Here is a 22,033-nt window from a genome sequence, read left to right on the forward strand (position 1 = left end):
GCAGGACTCCAAAAACACGGCCCTACTTTGAGCAGCCAGTCAATCACATCCAATCAGTCAGGGAAAACTGGATGGGTTCCGAGCTCGGAATACTGGGATTTTCTTCTCCCCTTTCAGAGACCGCTGGGGGAGAATTAACAGTGCTCCAAATTCTTTACTGATTCAATCATTTTCTTCCAGTTCATTAATTCTTCTTCAAGCTGATATAGGACACATTTTTTTAAAAAGGGTGGGGGGCAGAAAAATATCATAATGAAATAATAATCCAGTTTGGCCATTCCCCAAACACTCCAAAGTCATCTCCTCTTACACTCGTGAGTGGGGTGGAGGTGGGAAGAAGAGGAGGTGAGCTGGGGTTTAGTGGAGTTTGTAAGTTATCTTAATCAATGCATTTCACTGGATTTTTTTTTTTTGACAACTTGAAGCTTAGCAGTTGCAGATATTTTTAATTGCCTTAATGCATTCTGAAAATCACCCCAAGCCAACCACGATTCCTCCTTGGCCAAGCAAACAAAAATCAATTAGTGTCAGTTTCATCCTGCATATTGTTATGTTTTACCCACAATTTGTTTAAGGGAACAACTGACACTTCTTCATACATGTGTGGCGTGGAAATGTTTAACTAAGATGTCACATTGCTTAGTTTACCTGAAAAGCCAGTCTAACAAAAGGGGGGAAAAAATAGGATGGAAGGAATGGTAAGACTCTGGGATTTGATGAGTGTGTGTGTGTGTTTGTTCCATGGGAGACAATCAATATTACAAAATTTGTTTGTAAAACCACACATCACATCGAGCAGGATTCCTGCCAATCTCCAAAGGAGCCTGTGTGAAATCTGATGGAAAGAACTTGAGACAAATTTCACTTTTCTAGAGAGACCCCACCTAGACAACCCTACCTTCAGACGGGTCCAGTCTCCTTGCTCTCCGCCCGTGCTTAGAATTGTTGTGAACAAACATGTTGTCAGAAACAGCCAGCACGTGTCCGTCCACATTCACGGTTGTTGATAGCACCACCTGCAAACATTAAAAAAAAAAAATGCAGGGTTAACCTTTGTATGAATCACAGACTAGGCAGGGTTCCATTTAGGTTGAACTGGTAGAAAAAGAGAAAGTTTGAAACCAGGAAAGACAGAGATGTGCATTCCACTTCCAATATTTAATGGCCATATGACTTTGGCTCAAGAGCAAACTTGTTTGATTCATAGCCTTCATCTGTGAAATGGGGATAATCATCCCACTAGAATCTATCTAGCTCACAGGATGGTTGGTATCTGTGAATAACTGTCATGTGATAATGGATAGAGCATTAAAGTAAAAAAAGATCAAGTTCAAATCCATTTACTAACTTTGTGATCCTCAGTAAGTCACTAAATCACTGCCTCAGTTTCCTCATCTGTAAAATGGAAGGGAATGTTAATAAAAATAATACCTGGTCCACCTGACATGGCGAGGGGGAAGGAGGGGAAAAATTAGAACAAATGGTTTAGCAATTGTCAATGTTGTAAAATTACCCATGCATTTATCTGTTAGTTAAAAACTATTTAAAAAAATAAAAATAAAAATAATACCTATATTATAGTACCTACTTCTCAGGATTGTTGAATCAGATAGGAAACTATGAAAAGTGATTTGCAAACTTTACAGTGTAAGCTATCATTATAATTATTGTTGTACTAAATGAAGTCTTATCGATTTAAATTAAGGTGAAATGAACTGAATTAAACCGAGTGGAATTGAATTGAATGATAGCTCATCCCTCTTGGTGGGAATGCCAGATTTTAATATCAAGATATTTAGTGTCTGTCCTGAGCAAAAGAGAAAAGGTGGGCCTATTAAAAGTAATCAAATTTATTGACACCAATCAATCAACCAATAGTCATAATGTGTTCGGCACTAATTGTCTTGGGAGAATCAAGAGCAATCAAAGAACAAGATAACAGACCAGTAACTAGTCTAAAGCAACTGTGGCTTTGTCTCAGAGTGCTCAAATTTTCAGGGTGACAACAGCACTTCTAGTTGAGTCTTTTGGCTATATAGAAACCTAGCACTTAGCACTTAGCCTCCAGATAGCGGGCTATGGCCACCTTATTTCTACCCTTGCTATATTCCTCCAACCCATAACAATTTTTCCCAAAAAACATCTCACTGTGTACCAGCTAGGGTGTCTATCTCCTTCTGTAGAATGGAGTTTGAAGATTTCACCCTTATATACACACCCCATTTGTTTTTGTTTTTTTCTTTAAAAAGCTGATTTGAGGAGATTTTTCAGGGGCACAACAAATAGCTAGTTGTGACTCTGTTAGACATAGTCCCTGTCTTCAATAAGCATATGATCTCTTCAGGGAGTGAATAAATGAGATGAAAACATTAGAAAATAATACAAGGCAGCTGACAATTATATATTTAACTGGAACATAGAAGATGTTCAGCAGAGGAAAATCAATGAGATTCCTCTATCCCCAACCTCACAGTGCTCAATATGACAGTACAGAATTAGGAAATAATAATATCCCAAGCACAAGCCCGCTTCCCAGATCTTAAAATTATAAGGGAGCATGGCAAAGAAGATCTGGTGGGAACAATGGAACACATACTCAGGGAACAGGTTTGTAGTTAGCCAAAGCGGGGTAAGACTATGGAGATCGGTTCCTTTCTGGCCCCTCCCTCCCTCTGCAGGCTAAACCTTGCTGGCATGTTCCCATGCTTTGTCTTGCCAATCTGGAGTGGGGGGAGTCACCAAGGACCTTCGGATCAAAATGTCAAGTGGGACCTTCAATATCACCTAGCCCAATTTCTCACTTTTATAAAAACCAAGCCCCAAAGAGATGAAATACCAGGTTACATGGTAGGAAGTGCCAGGATTAAAAAAACTGGGTACTTAACTCCAAATCCTACTCTCCCTATCCCGAGACAGGCTGCCTCTTTTTTCTACTTTCCAGAAGCATAACGATGATTTATTAGCTAACATCTGTTTTTTTAAGAGTTGCTCATGAGCACCCAAAAGCTCTCAGGTTCAGCAAAACGCCTTTATTCACCTTCACCATTTCCTATTTACCAATACAGCCTGGACCACAGAAATAATAGAATAAAATGAGAAAGCTTTTTTTTTTAATTCCCAATCCAGCGTACACTTTGCCTGCCTTATTTGCATGGTGATTCTATGACCACTGCTTCTCACTAACCATCTCTTTAATAGCCCATTGTAGAATTCTTCCCCCAACCTCAATCAGATTCAATGGGCTATGTTCGGCCTGTATTCTACATTCTATTCCCTGTGAAAACTGAGTAACACTTGTCCTTCCCAAATCCTGCAGAACCTTTTCTGTTTCCCAGGATCTTTCACATACCATTAGCAGAGGTTCAGCCATTTCTTTTGAAACCATTTGGGCCAAGTATTGTCTTACTATCGCTTCCTTCATCACACTAGTTTTTGACTTCCTTTTAGATAATCTTTCTGGTCCTTTCAGCTCAAAAACTACATTCTGCAGGAAGCTTTTCCTGATTCTCCCAGTTATTGGTGCCTTCCCTTTCAATCAATTACCAGATAAAGGTAAGATAGAAATAGAGATATCTGGATGGATGGATAGATAGATAGGAAGGAAGGAAGGAAGGAAGGAAGGAAGGAAGGAAGGAAGGAAGAAAGAAAGAAAGAAAGAAAGAAAGAAAGAAAGAAAGAAAGAAAGAAAGAAAGAAAGAAAGAAAGAAAGAAAGAAAGAAAGAAAGAAAGAAAGAAAGAAAGAAAGAAAGAAAGAAAGAAAGAAAGAAAGAAAGAAAGAAAGAGAGAAAGAAAGAGAGAAAGAGAAAGAGAGAAAATGAGAAAAAGAGAAAAAGAAAGAGAGAGAAAGAAAGAAGGAGAAAGGGAAAGAGAAAAATAGAGGGAGAAAGAAAGAAAAAGAAAGGAAGGAATAAAAAGATAGAAAAAGAGAGATGGAGGCAGATATATATATATATATATATATATATATATATATATATATATATATATATATATATATATATATAAGATAGATGGTTTTTTTTTTGTTTTGTTTTGTTTTTTTTTTGTTTTGTTTTTTTCCCCCCTGAGGCTGGGGTTAAGTGACTTGCCCAGGGTCACACAGCTAAGAAGTGTTAAGTGTCAGATCATATTTGAACTCAGGTCCTCCTGAATTCAAGGCTGGTACTCTATCCACTGCGCCACCTAGCTGCCCCATATCTAAGATAGATGGAGATCTAGATATTATAAATGGAGATAGAAATAAAAATAGATACATCAAGATAGATAGATATCTTATAGACACCTAATTTTTCCATGTTCTTTCTTATTAGACTACAAGCTACTTGAGGGCAAGAACTAGTTTTGCCATTCTTTGCACCCCTAGATTTTAACACAGTGCCTGGCATATTAATAAATGTTTGTTGACTGAGTGAGTGACTTTCTAAACTGAAGTTCATCCTCTGTAGCAGACAAAAAGAAACAAATTTAGAGCAGAACTGCTCTGCCTTCTCTCCATCATCCATTATCAAAGCCCCATCCACCCCAATAGCAGTTCTCTCTCTTTATGGAGTATTAGTGAATAGACAACCATTGGAAAAGCGGTTCCTGTATGTTTTGAGCCCTCACTTGGGAGGACCCTGCTAACATAACCAGGTCACTGTATCCCCAAGATTTAAGGACTCCCTAGGAGAAAAATCCTCGCCATACAGAAAATGTGCAGCCCTGTAAGCTAGACTTGAGCTGAGGGCTGCACAGAACGGTGTTAGGTTTGGGTCTGTTTCCAATTGCTCTCCCATGAACGTGTCCACGTCTGGCGAAAATCCTCTCCCCAGATTTAATATCGCGAGGGTGGTGGCCACAGAGACATGAACATCCATCGTCTAGCAGCCCACAATGTTATCGGGATGGGGCTCGGCAAAGCGCAGGGCTTCGTTACAGCCAACGGGGGAAACCGTGCCTCCAAACCAGACGGGAGCTATCACCCGAAGATAAATGTGAAGGCTGAAAGTGATCAGCACTGTACATTTTTACCCTCAGAATATAATAGCCACGTATGTTTTAATGAGGAGAGAGGGGAAGTGAAAAGAGATGAAAACAAGTCATTATTGCCAATGGGGGAGGGTGAATTTTCAAAGATGGGACTTCAGAAAGTGGCCCAGGATGGCAAAAACTGAGTGTGGATTTTAGGCTTTAATTGTTGATAAACTGTGCTGGGCTCACTTAGGAGAGACCTTGCCCTGTCCAAGGAGGATTCCTGGATATTAAGAACGCCCTCGAGCCCGCTCTAGTTCACTCCCTGTCACAGTCATCCTCCACGTCCACCCTTCTCGGGAATTCTTGCCACAGAAGGTGGGAGCTTCCAGGTGCCAGTGGATCTCCTCCTTGTCTCTTTGGGTGGAGGCCGCCTCAGATCCAAAGAGAGCCTTTCCCCCCATGACACACCCCAGCGGTTCAGATGCACTTCATTATTTGCTATTAACAATGGAAATAAATTTTCATCTCTTGCTGGCTAGCAAAGGCCTCCTAGGGCAGCGAGGGAATTGGCCTGAATTATTCCAGTGTCAGAAATATTTATGACAAGATTTTAAATTATATCCAAATGTAAATCATTATCTATATGTATATCACAAATATTATTTCATATGATAAATACAATCTATATGACACATGATATAAATAATACACACACACACAGATTTAGATGATTAAAGTCACATCTTTTAAAATTTTTTAAATCTTGAAATATGAGTACAGTTGACCATACAGCTGGATTTTTCCCCAACAGGCTTGATTTCAAATAATCTGTCTTATAGTGACCAGAAACAAAACAGAAAGAAATCTTTGTCCAACCCCGTGTCCTGATTGGGAATTGGAAAAATATTTGGAATAAATGATAACCACCAACTAAACCCAAGTATGTACCATGGAAAAGACTTCATTCATAAAATTCTGAATACCGAATGGAAAATATCCTGAATAAATGTGGGAACATATATTTATCCATTCAGGGGTACCGGGGATGAAATTCATGGCCCCATAGGGAAAGGGAAGTTTCCTTATTGAGGAGAAGATGCATTTGTTGCCTTCAAAATTCTAAATGGAGCTCCTCTCAATGTTGCCTGATTAACGATGACAACAATGAAATTACTTTTATGAAGAAGAGTTTTAAAAAAAGAAAAGAAAAGAAAAGAAAAATACCCCAACCCAACTCTGAACGTTTTAAGACTAAAGGAAGTGGACTGTACATTCCTGCCTCTCTCCGCTCCCAGGCCTTCCCCTTCCACTAGCCAACTTCTTTCCCCCAGTGAGTATTTCCTGGGTCATGGAGACTGACCCGTCCCATCTGGAATCAATCAGTCAACTCCTGACAACTTCCTGAAACACCTCACTCCATTTCCTGTTCTCTCCCCCTTCTCTCTTTCCCCCTGGTTTGCTTCACTCTCCCAAAGTACAGGCCACAGCAGCTTAATGTTAGGGGGTCAGACACAGTTAGACTCCAAAACACTACACACGGACACCTTTGACCTTCAAAAATCTTTACATCTTATCTAAACAAATCAAGGTCACCGTTCCTCACCATTACCTTGTTAACCATTTGTAGGCATCTCGGCCAGTTCTGCTGGGCACAAAGGCACCAAGACCACTGGGCCTCCTGGGCTGGAATATCTCTGAAATAGAACCGATATTGTGGGGGGGCCAAGGGTGGAGTTACTAATCAATAGAAGGCTGAAATTGGAGCAGATATTGTGGGAACCAAGAGTGGAGCTGATAATCAATAAAAAGCTGAAAGTGAAACAGATATTGTGGGGGGACCAAGGATGGAATTAATAATCAATAAAAAGCTGAAATTGAAACAGATATTGTGGGGGGACCAAGGGTGGAGTTAATAATCAATAAAAAGCTGAAGTTGGGACAGATATTGTGGGGGGTCAAAGGTGGAGTTAATAATCAATAAAAAGCTGAAATTGGGACAGATATTATGGGGGACCAAGGGTGGAGTTACTAATCAATAGAAGGCTGAAATTGGAGCAGATATTGTGGGGGACCAAGGGTGGAGTTAATAATCAATAAAAAGCTGAAGTTGTGACAGATATTGTGGGGGGTCAAAGGTGGAGTTAATAATCAATAAAAAGCTGAAATTGGAGCAGATATTGTAGGGACCAAGGGTGGAGTTAATAATCAATAAAAAGCTGAAATTGGAGCAGATATTGTGGTGACCAAGGGTGGAGTTAATAATCAATAAAAAGCTGAAGTTGGGACAGATATTGTGGGGGACCAAGGGTGGAGTTAATAATCAATAAAAAGCTGAAATTGGAGCAGATATTGTAGGGACCAAGGGTGGAGTTAATAATCAATAAAAAGCTGAAGTTGGGACAGATATTGTGGGGGGTCAAGGGTAGAGTTAATAATCAATATAAGGCTGAAGTTGGAGCTAGAAAAAACCCTAAGATCAAACTTCACCTCTGACATTGCAATCTCTGTGACTCTCAATAAGTTACTTCTTTCTGAACCTCAGTTTCCTTTTCTGTAAAATAGAGTATCTATAACAATATCTCAATGAGTTGTGATAACATTCAACTGTGATCATGTCTAGAAAGTGCTTTATAAACTAAAGAGCTATGTGAATACCAATTGTTGTTATTATTATTAAAAACATGGGATAGGAAAAAAAGGTCTCATTTGGAGTTTCTGCCAAGTAAAAATGCCCTTTGATTATCCCAGAGAGAGGGAGGAGAGGCCATATAGAAGCTCTTTTTTGTCTTTGCATTCCTAATGCATGATACACAGTAGGTGCTTAATAAGTACTTAATTGTTTTATATCCCTGGATCCCAGCAAAAATTTTTAATAAATATGAAAATTATTGAATGGCGTCCCAAGGACCGCCGCCCTATCGTCCAACCCCAACTGTCTTCTCCCTGCTGTGCAGGAATATTTTTCGGTATCAGTGCCCTAATGATATCACTGCTCTAAAACCAGGCACCCAGATGTCCAGGGTCTGATCGACGCTGCAGCCCATCCTTGAGGCTGGATGGAAGCCCACCCTCAGTTTACACATGCGATAAATGAGACCCAGGGAAGTGATTTGTCCAATGCCATACAGCCAGTTGCTGAGATGAACTCCCCAGTCCCAGTGCAATGGGGCTGTTAGAATGCTCCATTTTATTTTATAGATGAGAAAACTGCTAAGGTGCAGAAAGCTTGAGTGATTCCCCAAGTTAGTGGTGAGTCAGAATTTGCACCTGGGGCCTCCAACTCAGAGTCCAGCGCCTCCCCCTCGTGTTCCACACCGCTTCCAATCGATCTTTTCCAAGCTACTTCAGCACTAATTTCTCCAAGGAGAATAAATTCTTACTTGAGCCATAAGGACAACAACAAATGATGAATACTTCTCGCGAGGGAATTACGCAGCCTCAAGTACCTTTGCGGGTTTGTGCCCAGATTCTCAGAAAAAGAAATTACAATCCCGTGGTTCTCATTTAGCATGAGGGAGGTTTCTGAAAAGAAAGCCAGAATTTTCCTCTTCCTTGTATTTCTTGGCCTGCCTGGATACCTTCTCTGCTATTTGACCAGGGCCCAGTCTTTGATAAGTAAGGCAGACCAAGCTAGAATTGCCCAATTCTGGGATGAACCATTTGGGGAGATCATTAATTCCACTGAAATAGAAATCTGAAGGCAGCCTGACATCTCTTTCCCTGCACCCCTGTCCTGAGAGAAATGTTGTGTTTTTATTGTTGTTGTTGTTGTTGTTGTTGTTTTAAACATGACAATCAAAATCTGTATCTACATCGGCAACCCGAGAAAATGGCTAAGTAACCAAGGTCCGTGTTCTAAAGTCATGTTTTCCTTTTAATCGCCCAAAGGTTTCCCCTACCCCCACACCAATAATTTATCCAAAGCAGGGGCTGAGTTGTAAAGAGCTTTTTCCTGCTCATAAAAGTCCACTGTGGGAGTTGCCCCTTGGGTGGATACATCTGTTAGTCTCTCCATAAGAGTAATATTTCAATAGAGGGATTGTTTCTTCAGCCCACCAGAAGATGGATGTCATGTGATATGAGGACCGTTATCAAGCCCACTTGATCCGCACCCTTGGCTAACCTTCACACCTCCATCTGAAATGGTCAGGGGGCAGTGTTTGAGCCGCCAACAGTTGCTCTTTAAATTGAGAGAAGGGTAGGAGAGGAAAAGGGGAGTTTTTCCTGGCTCATTGTATTTTCTTCCCTAATCTCAATCAGTCTAAGAGGAAGCCATGATGTAGTGAAGAGAAAAGCAAGAAAATCTAAGTTATATATATATATATATATATATATATATATATATATATATATATATATATATATATATATATATATATATATATGGCAAGTTAATTACTTGATGCTCTAGACAGCCATCTAAAAAAATAAGTTTCAGAGGATGTTGCAGGAGGGTTTAGGGGGGCTTTCTTTATAGCCCCAGCCCTCCACACAGTGTTCAGAATACAGAAAGTGTCTAATAAATGCTTATTGGAGATTCTAACCAACTTTTGTAAAAGGAATTTCTTCATTTTGGAATTCTCCATCTCCCAGGTACAATCTTTATCCTGAACTTAGTTCTCTAGGATTTTGTGCTCCCTTTGTCTCCCTGATCAACCTGTTAGAATCCTGAGAGGAAACATGATATAATGAAAGGAGAGTTCTGGGCTTATTGTCAGTAGGATATGAGTTCAAATCCAGTCACAGATGGTTAACTGGCTGTGGGATTCTGAGCTGATACTTCATCCTTTTAGACTTTAGTTTCTTCCTCTGTAAGATGAGGAGACTGGACTCAGCCTCCAGGATCCCTTCCGGTTCTCACTCTATAGGTACCATTATGTGCTTTTAATCTATTTTGCATGGCCCTGTGCATGTAGATCCCTCCACAAAATGCAGATTCCTAGGGAACAGGCACTACCTTCTCCAGCACTTAGCACAGTGTCCAGCCCAAGGTAATCCTTTAGAAAATGACCTATACCCTCGAGTGGCTCTCAGCTATGGTGTTTCTAATAATATTTAATTTTTCCTTCTTCAAAAAACCCCCAAAATTGCCTTAAATTTATTTTTCATCAATATCTGGCAAGCCCAGAACAACATCAGCTCCTTCAGAGCAGGGACCACTACTTTTTAGTCTTTTTATCCCCAGGAGTCAAGCTCAAAGCCTGGCACCCAGTGGGTACTTAATAAATGCTTAATGTACTTGTTACTGTAGCTGACAGAAAGGACAAGGAGAAGGAATAGTGAAAAATAGACAAGATGACAAAGTACACTTCTTTTGAAAGGCTTGAAACTGATCTGTAGAGAAGGAAAACATTGGTTTGAAGCTTTCCCTCTATGAATCAGATTTCTTGTAGAAGGGAAGAAAGAGAAAGAGAGAAAGGGGGGAAAGAGACAGAGAGAGAGGGGAGGAGAGACAGAGAGACAGAGAGAGACACAGAGAGAGAAACAGAAAGACAGAGACAGAGACAGAGACAGAGAGAGAGAAACAGAGAGAGAGAGAGAGAGAGAGAGAGAGAGAGAAGGAATTTGAAATAAGAGCCTATGGATGTGGAACATTATATATAATGTTTTATATATATATATATATATAATTATATATAATATTTAATATGCTAGTTAATTTTTCTGAATTGTTCTTTTCTTTCTTATCTTATTCTTTGCTATAAGGGGTTGGCTCTTTGGGTAGTCAGGAGCTACACTGAAAAATACAGATATGTAAAAACAAACTATATCAATAAAATTGTTTCTAACACACCAATTTTGTTTTCTGCCAAATACGTTCTGCCTCTCCAAGGCAAGGAAGCTGAGTGGGCCCACAATGGGCAGCACCAGTGACATGGCCCCCAAGACCGACTTATGAAGGAATGAACAGCAAACATTCACCAAAAGGCTTAAATAGACCCAGGGTGGCTTGAGCATTCTTTACGACTTTTACATCTGTTGGGAATTGAATTCATGATGTGTTTTTCCCTGAAACACAGTCACTATATGTGTTCTTCCAGTTTTGCCATAGAAGTTTGGCTGGGACAAGGAGCAGGAGGGTATTTTCTACCCACAAAAGGAGGAGGAGGGCAAGAAGGATCTTAGAAGTCAAGACAGGCCTGGGTTCCCAGAGTGACTGTCATGGTGTCTGAGAAAAATGAAACATATCTGATCTGGAATGGATCAAAAACCATCTAAGCTCTATTTTTACAGTAGGAGAAACCGAGTCCCAGAGCAATGAAGAATCAGAGGTCAAGAAACCTGGTTTTCTCTCTATATCCAATTCAGCACAGTGCCTAGCACATAGTGGGCACTTAATAAACATTTATTATTGACTGTAGCCTCAGTGGTTAGCACAGGATCTGGCACATAGTAGGGGCTTCATGATACTCATTAACTAAATGCATCTACAAATAGTCCTTGTCCTTCAGGAACCTACATTCTATTAGTCAGAGGTGAAAGAGCCAAATGACATCCATCTGAGAAGGTGCCATGGAGGAGGCGAGCCTCAAGCTGGACTTAAAGACAGGCAAGATTGGGTCCTGGGAGCATCTCCTTAGGCTGAGTCATCTCTGCTCCTGACTGCAAAAGCAGCAGATGCTCTGTCAGGACCGTCCTAGCTGACTGGGCAAGAACTAGCTCCACTGACTCCTTTTAAGGAGACAGTTTTTATAACACGTTGAATAAACAATGACCTCAAAGTGATAAGATAAAGTGATAAGCTTGTTACTGGGTAATAATAAGAGACATTTATGTCATGCTTCCAGGTATATAAAGTGCTTATTTATAGCATCTGCAAGTTAAGTACTACAGCTATGGCCTCAGGTACTCGCTAGCTAGGTGAGGCTCTTAATCTGTCTGCCTCAGTTTCTTCATCTGTAAAATAGGAATGATAGTAGCACTGACCTCTCAGGGTTGTAGTGAGGATGTAATAATTGATAATAATAACAGTTAACATTTACATAGTGCTCACTATGTGTCAATGCTAAGCACTTTATAATCACTATTTCATTTGATACTCACAACCCTAGGAGGCAGGAGCTATTATTAACCCATTTTATAGATGAGAAAATTGAGGCAGACAGGGTTTTTTTGGGGGGAGGCAATTGTGACTTGTCTAGGTACTGGTACTGGTATTCTATCCTCCCGACTCCAAGACCAGTATTCTATCCTCTGACCACTTATCTGCTCCTCCAGGCTGACAGTTCTTAAGGGACTTGCTCAGTGTATGTCTGAGGGTGACATAAAGGGGATCTCATCCTGCTGGCATGTGACTCATCTTCTCTGGATAATTTGAAAGCTTTTCATTCCATGTCACTTAGAAGTTACAATCACTTGGAATATTGACATTTATTAAAGTGCTATTCTTTGAAATTCTATGGATTAATTTTACGTGCATTCAGAAGATTGTGGGCAACAATCCATTGTGTGATGACATTCCAATTCAATTTATTGAGATCCTGTTGCTATTTTAAAATCTTAAAAAATTTGTGTTCTCGTTATTATTGTGAGGATTATTATTATTTTCATTATCATTCTTTCTGTTATTTCTTATTTTCTCTGGCTAATAATCTACCATGTGGCTGGGCCAAGCGCAAATGCTGTGCTGTCCAGAAGGGTTAGGAGCCGCAGGGGCAGTGTATGTACGTGGTGCCCTTCTCTCTTTGGCGTGAGACGCAGACATTCCCTTCCATGCCTGTCTGCCAGCCAGCAGTGATGTGATAGCCACCTGCCTTCCAATGCCACTTCCACGGGTAGCTAAGCATGGCCAAGACTGAAAACACTGGCAGGAGAGCCCCAAAGCAAGAGAGTGCCTTACTCTCCGAGACAGCCAAGGAACAAAAATGGTCTCAGAATCTTCAGTTAGTGTGTGTGTATATACATATATACAGGTAAATCTCTCTCTCTCTCTCTCTCTCTCTCTCTCTCTCTCTCTCTCTCTCTCTCTCTCTGTCTCTCTGTCTCTGTCTCTGTCTCTCTTTCTCTCTTTCTCTCTCTCTCTCTCTCTCTCTCTGTCTCTCTGTCTCTGTCTCTCTTTCTCTCTTTCTCTCTCTCTCTCTCTCTCTCTCTCTGTCTCTCTCTCTCTGTCTTTCTCTCTCTGTCTCTCTGTCTCTGTCTCTGTGTCTGTCTCTCTTTCTCTCTCTCTCTCTCTCTGTCTCTGTCTCTCTGAGGTGTCTCTCTTTCTCTCTGTCTCTCTCTGTCTCTCTGTCTCTGTCTCTGTCTCTCTTTCTCTCTTTCTCTCTCTCTCTCTCTTTCTCTCTCTCTCTGTCTCTCTCTCTCTACATATAGATAGATAGATAGATAGATATAGATAGATATAGATATATAGAGATATATAGATATCTATAGAGAGAGAGAGATAGAGATAGAGATAAAGATATACATATATATACATACATGTGTGTATACGTACATGTAGCTATACATATACATATATCCCTGTATATATATATATGTATATATATATATGCATATATATATATATATGTATGTATATATAGTCAGGGACTTCTACGTATCAGGCATTATAAGCTGGAGTCAAGGAAGTTTATTGAAACTTTTATTTTATTTGACATTTTTGAATATTAAATTTTGAATATTTTGAATATTAAATTGAACATTTATTGTAAGTCTAGGAAGGATTGTGTACAATCGTTCCAAGATGGGCAGGAATTTTCGGTCCTAAATCAATTCAGCTCAACAAGATTTATTAAATGCTCAATATGTACAAAGGGAGAGGAAGTGAATAATGGTGAAGAAAAGGTTGGCCTTGGAGTCCCTGAGACCTGGCCCCCAGTCTTACCTCTGCCCAATACTGATGGGGTGACTCTAAGGAATTCATTCAAGCAACTCCCCAACTGGGTTGTCAGTCTGCACTGGTGGAGGGAGTTTCCACACTGGGAAGTGCTCTGCATTGCTGAAATCACAGACTCAGAGTAATTCGCCTATCAGCCACCCACACCTACTCAAATGTTCCAGCAACTGTATTAAATATTGAGAATAAAATAATCCCCCGAAATGAAACAATTGCTGTTTCATTATAAGAGGAGGGCTTTGAGGTCTCCAGAATCTCTCTCTTTGAGGTACATCTAACGATGACTTTTGGGGTACAATGCAGTGGGGATTTCTTGGGGGGAGGGGTCGGACTGGTCGAGGTCCCTGCCAACTCTGAAATTGTGCAGTTTTCTGGTGCTCTCATTTAGCTGTGGAGACTTATCCAGGCCCAGACTAAATCCACAGGATTATCGAGCTAACCTAAATGCTCCCTTTCACTTTCTTCCAGCTTTTCCTTCTGAGCTCAAAGTACATTTCCCATGAAAACTGACAAAACATCCCACCAGTCCTGATTTTCAGTCCCTGTCTGAAGACCCCAGGGGTCTGTTAGGAACTGGGGAGCAAGCTCCGACTGAATCCCTGGGGCCTTTTTCTCCAGGCTTGGAGCCTTAGACTATATGAAAGACCCCATAGACGGGGAAAGGTTTTTAGATTCCAAATGGATAATTATGATTTCTGATTTCCAAGTCTCTGGTTTGTTTCACCAGTGGATAATGGACTCACCTGTCGATCTCAAAGGCCATAAGTCAAGTGATTTCCATCATGGGTTTTAAAACTTCTGCTCAGTAGCCTGGGTGATTTCAAATGGTGGGTGAGATCAGAAAGCAGCTGGCAGCTCTCAGACTGACTCAAAAGGCAGAAACCTGCCGGCAGCTGGGGCTGGATTAGATTTTTGCCATTTGGAGTTAATTTAAACTCTTGTTTCCCTCTTCAGCGGGTGTGAGAGATACATTGGACTTTTTTTTGAAAAAAGAAAACTAGTCTCATTACCTCCCTCAAAAAAAAAGTTTTCTGTAATAGCCAGCTTTGAAAAAGCTCAGGAGATGGCCAGCCATCTCCTGAGTAGGCTCAATGAAGTGCCAAACCAAGGAAAGTATGAGTCGTTGGTACTGCGTGGGCTCTTGCCTCCTCCGGTGTCATGGACTGAGGGGCTGTGCATTTGGGGGTCTCCATCACATACACTTGACAGGCCACATCCTCTCACAGCTGCCGTCTCTAACCCATGACACCCCAGACTGGCCGTTTCCCATCATTCAACAGCCCGGCTTTGTCTGACCCTTCCACCTCTGCTTCTTCCCATCGTTCCCTTGGCATTCTTCCTCATGCTCCCTCATGCTCCCATTGGCCTGCAGTTACCTTCCCTGCTTCTTGACTAGATGGAGTCTACTCCTTCCAGCTTGTTCATAAGAGATAACTCCTAAGTGACCAGAATAAACTTGGCCTGGTTTTTCTTCCATGCCCCTGGTGAGATATCATTTCTCTCTCTCCTCATTACTTTCCCCCTCTCTGACTCGGTGTAATTGCATCATCCTAGCTCATGTTCATAGACTGTTTTCACATTTCCAAAGGGTTTGGGGGACAATATCTCACTCGATCTTGACAACTGCCGTGTGAGATGGATGGGGCATGTGCTACTAGCCCCATTTCACAGACAAGGAAATTCAGCCTCACAGAGGGGAGCCTCTCACAACACTGAGAGCTGGACCCGAATGCCCCCACTCCACTCGGTTCTTTGCTATGACATTTCAGACACATCAATCTGGCTGCTGATTTCTGGATTCCTGAGCATCCCTTTCCATCCAGATGTTATGGGACTGAAGGCTGCCTTGGACACTTATTAGTTACATGATCCTACTAGGCACTCTGTTTTTGGTCTCTAAGATATCTATGATTTTAGACTCCTAAGCTTTTCCAGAGAAGGAGTCAGAAATCTATATATGATCCAAGGATGCTCAAGAATCATTCTTCCATTCATTCATTCGATGAACATTTATTAAGCACCTACACTTTATGTTAGAAAATTGGGATTGCTGTTCATTTGTTTTTTCAGTTATATATCATATATTATTTTTCAGTTATATAAAATATATTATTATATAATAATTGTGATCCAATTTGGGATTTTCTTGGCAGAAATACTGAAATGGTTTGCCATTTCCCTCTCCGGCTCATTTTTCAGATAAGGAACTGAGATAATAGAAATGATTTGCCCACACAGCTAGTAAGGATCTGGAGCTAGGTTTGAACTCAGGAAGAAAAATGTTCCTAACTCTAGATTTACCATCTTATTTGCTATGTCACCTACTGCTCTAGAACCTCGGGAAATAAAGATCAAAATGAAACAAGTCCTGAATGAAACATTTTTCTAAAAGAATGGAAGTTCCTTGAAAGCAGGACTTGTTTCTTCTAAAAGAAAAATGGTTGATTACAGTGGGGATGAGCAAGCCTAAGAGGTGGCGTGTCAGTCTCTTTAAAAGAATACTTTGCACGGTACATCTGTCTTCCTAACTTAGACAATTATAGTAGAATCATTGACTCCCACGGGACAAGGCTTCTAGAATCTAGAAATCTGCTCTAGCCCAGCTCCGGAAACTGCTTCCCCCTGATTATCCAAGGAGTCCCCAGTTAACCATAGTGGCTCGGAGCAGCCCACATGTTCACTTCCTCCTGATGTCAATCCCCAAAGTGCCTGAAAATGATGTTGGGGCAAGAAGCCAGTTATGGTGTCAAGGTACACATTCTGGCTTCAGAATTTGAACTGAAGAAATGACAATGAACCCAATTCTTCTCCATTCTAGCTTCTTTCCTCTCTTGGTTTTGGAGAAGCCAACTCTCCACCCACAACTGAAAACAAAAAAAAAAAAAAATCAGAGAATAGGATGCCTTGTGTGTCTTAATGGGCTCCAAAGAGTTTCAACAAAACATGGCGTTCTTTTACCCTTCCTCCCTGGAGGGGTGAGTCACTGGGCTCTATCCAAGAGCACCATTTCGGTAATGACTGAGCTAATTATCCTTGCTCATAGATCGTGGAGTTTTTAACACGAGAGGCCCATCAGAATTCTGGACTCCATATTCAATGTTTCATTTGCAAGTCTATTTAATATTATATGTTTATATATTTATGATGTAAATTTATTTACATTTATATATTTAATATTATATATTGCCATTTATCACTAAAATCCCCACTTTATACAGTCTGAAAGGCCCCCACAAACAAGAGACCATGCAAACTACCCTCTCACCTCTGTCTCATAGAATATCTTCCTTCAAAGCTCAGCCTGGGGATATGGAAGTTCTTTCCATATTATCCATATGGATAATAAAGATTTCCATAATCTTTCCAGATTATTCCCATTTGTTAATGTTCTTTGGTGCCCTCAGAGTGAGTCGTATTTCCTTGCCAGTTTCCCCATTGTATTCCCCCCAAAAGAATGTCAGTTCTTTGAGGAGGAGGATTTTTTTTTCACTTTTGTTTTGTTCATGGTAGCATCACAATAAGTTTGCTTCATTTTGTTTTGTAAACTGAGAGCAGAAATTTTTATTTTTGTTTTTGCCTAGCATCTCCCAGCACTGAGTGAGCGATGCAAGAATTGAATTGAATTTGGTCCTGGGGATAAACATATTTTATACAGAGAGCCAAGATGCCAGGTCTTCAACAGAATGGGTAAGGTCAAGTTCAAATGGAAGACACCCCCCTCCCCCAGAAGCTCCAAGGCTCCAGGCTCATTTGTCATGGTCAGGCTTTGCCACATTTCAGTCCTCTTAGAAATTCGGTTGTTTGGGATCTAGTTCCAAGTAGTTCATTCTTGATTTCTCTTAGGGAGAAGAACACGGGCTTGTTTTGGTTTGAGATCCATTTCAAAGTTAATATTGAGTTTTTGTTTAGTCCAAATCCTCCTAAGAGGCTGAATCACATTCAGCCTGGCTCCCCTCAACTCAGTCAATTGAAAATCAGGGATTAAGTGCCTATGGGCTACAAGGCAGCATGGTTCAGGTGAATCAGAAAGTCCTGTTCCCATATTGATCCTGATCCTAGCTACCTGAATGACTGTGGGGGTAAACTACTTATCTTCCTTAACATTCAGGAAACTTTCTGGGCCTCACAGCCTGAAATACAGAAAAAGTGATCTCTGTGAAGTGACTTCCCATACTGGGAATTCCCTGTGTTGCTCCTAATTCTACACAAATTCATAGATATATGCCAGACTAAAGAGTTATATATTGAGAGCTCTCAGTCAGGAAAAGGTCCTTTTCCAGTGAAAATCAACATTTTCTCCATAGATCAGAGTCTAGGATTTCTGTAGTCTTAATGTATTCTTTATTTCAATGTCTATGGACTTTTTTTTTAAGTAGCTTATTTTAAATATAATTTCTTTCCTTTGTAATTCTATATATTTTATTTTATGAATTTTTAAATCACTATTTTGAAAAGGGCCCCAGAAGATTTACCAGAGCTAAAATGGAAATGTATGACCCCTCCCCCAAAAAAATTGGTTAAGAACTCTTTTCTTGGAGAGATGTCTGGAGCTCTGAGGTCAAGTGACTTGTCCAGAGATACACTGTTCCAGACTCCATGGCTAGCCACCTTTTCACTAAACCTGAAGCTCTGGGACTTTAAGGACAAAAATGAGCCCTCTCCCTTCAAGAAGCTTCTTTTCACTTCACAAAGTGATGCAGAAAATTGAATCAAATATGGCAGGAGCTCCATGGTCCCTTTAGAGACACTGTGGTCAGAATTGTGAATCAGAGGACAGAGATTCAAAGCTCTGCTTCCTCCTGTCTAACCATTTATATCTCTGGGCTTTCACTTCCTTCATCTTTGAAAATAAAGAGCTCGTACTGCATGCAGCCATATGGGGTAAGTGTTTAACAATCACCTCTCCAGGAAGTAGGGGATGTGCTCTTGGTGCCTTTTTAAGTTCAATCCGAACCATTAAAATTTTCTCCATCACTTTCCTAAGTCTAGATGACCAATAAAATGATAAATCAAGCCTTGATTTGTAGCTTTTGCCAATTTCCAACACATAAATGGTCACACTGATCATTTAACAATCAGCTCTCAGTAGGATGAACTGACTCCAGTACATCCCTGCTGAGTAATCTCTGAAGTCTTAACTAGTTGAACATCTCCAATCTACATCTTTCAACATGAAAGTTCTTTGCCTCTTATTTTAAACCATATCATGAGATAATCCCAGCTCCAACTCCCAGGGTTGTCGTGAGGAGAATACGAGATAATATTTGGTAAAGTGCCTTGCAAATCTTAAGGCATTCTAGAAATGCTAGCACCTAAAACATGTGCCTGAAATAATCATATAATGGGGAGAAGCACGTGGGGGGGGAAGGGGAGCACAAACTTTGCCTAAATTATTGGGGTAATTACATCAGTTTGGCAATCCACCTGGCAGGTGCCGACAGGTTAAGTGCTGCCGTCACCCGTTGTGAACCAGGTCCCATTCCAAGAGGTCATTTCCACATAAAATAAGCATTTATTAATCACCTGCTATGCCATATGCCAAAGATGGCAAGATCCCGGGCATTGAGCATGTAAAGTCTGTCTCTTATGGGTATATATGTACATATGTCATGTCTGCATGTACATACATGTGGACATGTGGAGGTGCACCCCTCAGGTTAAATATCTATTACATCTGTTTTCATCTTAGCATAATTTTACTGGAGATTATTTTCTAACAGCAACAGCTGCTGTGTCTATAGAGTTTTAAAATTTGCAAAGCATCTTACATACATTATCTCATTGAAGCTTCCCTCTTATCTCATAAGTTGAGACAGCAGTAAATAAAGTGTTGGTCTTGGAGTCAGTACAAGGCATTTATAGGCACAGTGATCCTGAGGAAGTTAAATAAATTTCTGTCAGCCTCAGTTTCCTCATCTGTAAAAATGATGATGATAATAGTCCCTAACCTCACAAGGTTGAGAATCCAAAGACAGAGGGCATTTTGGAAAACTCTCAAACATAATATAAATGACAGTTATGTAGCACATAAAGGGAAAATGTGGAGGGAAAATGAGAAATGTGAAAAATGAGAGTCGGTATGACTCTCTCCAAATGAGATTGGAGAGATCATCTACTTTTTTAGTAAACCTCATGCGAGGTGAGGTTTAACTCAAGGTGTTCTTAGTTCAAGAGCAGGGCTCTATTCTAATGGAAATGAAGCTTTTTTTTATCCAGTGATAGATTATCAATAGCATACACACTGAAATTAAAGACCCTTATCTCATCAAAATAGTCATCTCATTGCCATTTGTAGAAGATTTGTGGGACAAGATGCAAAATAAGGGGCAGCTAGATGGCACAGTGGATAGAGCACCAGCCTTGAATTCAGGAGGACCTGTGTTCAAATCTGGTCTCAGACACTTAACACTTCCTGGCTGTGAGACCCTGGGCAAGTCACTTAACCCCAGCCTCAAAAAAAAAAAAAGAAGAAAAAAAAAGAAGAAGAAGCAGCAAAATAAGGGTGTGGGATATATATGTGTGTATATTATATATATATATATATATATATATATATACATATATATGTATACGTATTATATTACATATTATATATCCAAATGTACACATGCACATATGTATGTATATAAGTAGTATATATTGTATATGTTATGTATGTGTGTATATATTATATGCATGTGTGTGTATATATATATACACACATACAGTATTGAGGAATAGTATGTATAGATGAATGTAATTAGATATTTTCAGAACATGAGGACCCCAAAGAGGTTCTTCCACTTGAGAGAAGAAGGCCTCTAAATAATCACGTGAATAAAAAAGATGCTAAGAGGACCTGGAACTCTAGGTAATTGGCCCAGAAAACAAAGAAGGAAACAAGCTTCCCTCTCCTCAGAGGGCTCTCTTATTTTCCTTTGCAGACAACAATTCAAATGAGTCTAACAAGGTGCCATTTCCCCCATTAGGGAATCCATTGGGGACCATCTTCGATGAGGAGATCAGAATAATTTGTAATGAGCACATGAACTGTTTGTGAGTGAATGGGTGTTTTTTAAGTGTGTTCTCCTAAGTAAGTAAAACATTCCCCCTGTGATCTTCTCCACACTCCTAATTGCCTCGAAAACTCCCCTCCTTGACTTTTTTTTTCATAAATGATTCCAAGGCAACTTCAGCCCAAGTCCAGTCTGAACTCTTCCAGATTTCCAATGTGTTAAATTTGAAAATATATATCAATAAGAGCACTAAAAGCACACATATCTCATATTTAGTTTTACAAAGCATTTATCATCTCATTTTATTCTCATAATAATCCTGGAAACTGGCTGGTATTATAATCTCCCTTTTTACAGATGAGGAAACTGAGGCAGACAGCGATAAAGTAGTCTGACATGACAATCATCATTACTTTGGGAGTTTCTGTTTTTGATGCTTTTTGATTAAAAAAAATTACACTTTTTTTAAAGTGTACAAAGGACTTTCCTCTGGTGCAAGTATCAGGATCACCATTTTGTGGAAGAAGAATGTGAGATTCAGAGATAGAAAAGCTCGCCTAGGGTCATACAGTGTCAGGGCTGAGGCTCCTCTGACTGCTGCTGGTTCTCATTCAGAGGCTTCCAAATTCCATGCATCTGGGCCCCCAAGGCAATGGGAGAAGCATCTTCTGAGTCCCTTTTGCCATCTCTTGCCATGAGCCTGTGGCAGCTAGCTAGTGTGGCCACAGTCCACTAGAGGCAGGAGAGATCTAGTAATTAATGCAAAGAGCTGCACTGCAATCAGCAGGCTCTTGCCAGGAGTTGGGGTCCCGGATGTCACTTTGGGGCCTCCAGGACAAACTGAGTTACTAGAGACATAAAGGCTGAAGTGTCCCACTTTCGAGCACGGGCCATACCTTAACTGCATCAAAGAATGGAGAAAGGCAGCCTAGTATAATGGAAAGACTCAGCTCAGCAGGTTTGGACCCAGATTCTAATCCTGACTACTCACTGGAGGATCTTGGAGAAATTATTTCATTAGCAACAGGAAAATGAAAAGAGTGCTAGATTTGGAGTCAGGGTATTGGGTGTCAGATCCCAGCCTGACCCCTTATTAGTCTTGGACTAGACATTTAATCCCTGGAGGTCTCAGTCTCCTGATCTGTAAAGTGGAGGCAAGGAGCTTGGACTAAATGACCTCTAGAGTCCCTTTCAGCCCTAATGATCTCTGTCACCCTCAGTTTCTCCATCATTAAACAAAGGGTTTCCT

At 40.4% G+C, this 22,033-nt stretch overlaps 1 protein-coding gene across 1 annotated transcript in view; it reads right to left on the bottom strand.

Annotated features, from left to right (window-relative positions):
* LOC141553961 (transcription factor COE2) overlaps window positions 1-22,033 on the bottom strand; it is a 74,540-nt gene that overhangs the window by 49,990 nt on the left and 2,517 nt on the right. Inside the window, exon 2 of the mRNA XM_074285435.1 lies at window positions 899-1,016. Coding sequence (XP_074141536.1) covers window positions 899-1,016 — 118 coding nt within the window. The remainder of the gene's footprint in view (window positions 1-898; window positions 1,017-22,033) is intronic.

This window comes from Sminthopsis crassicaudata, chromosome 2, assembly GCF_048593235.1.
Source record: "Sminthopsis crassicaudata isolate SCR6 chromosome 2, ASM4859323v1, whole genome shotgun sequence".
Lineage (NCBI taxonomy): Eukaryota > Metazoa > Chordata > Mammalia > Dasyuromorphia > Dasyuridae > Sminthopsis > Sminthopsis crassicaudata.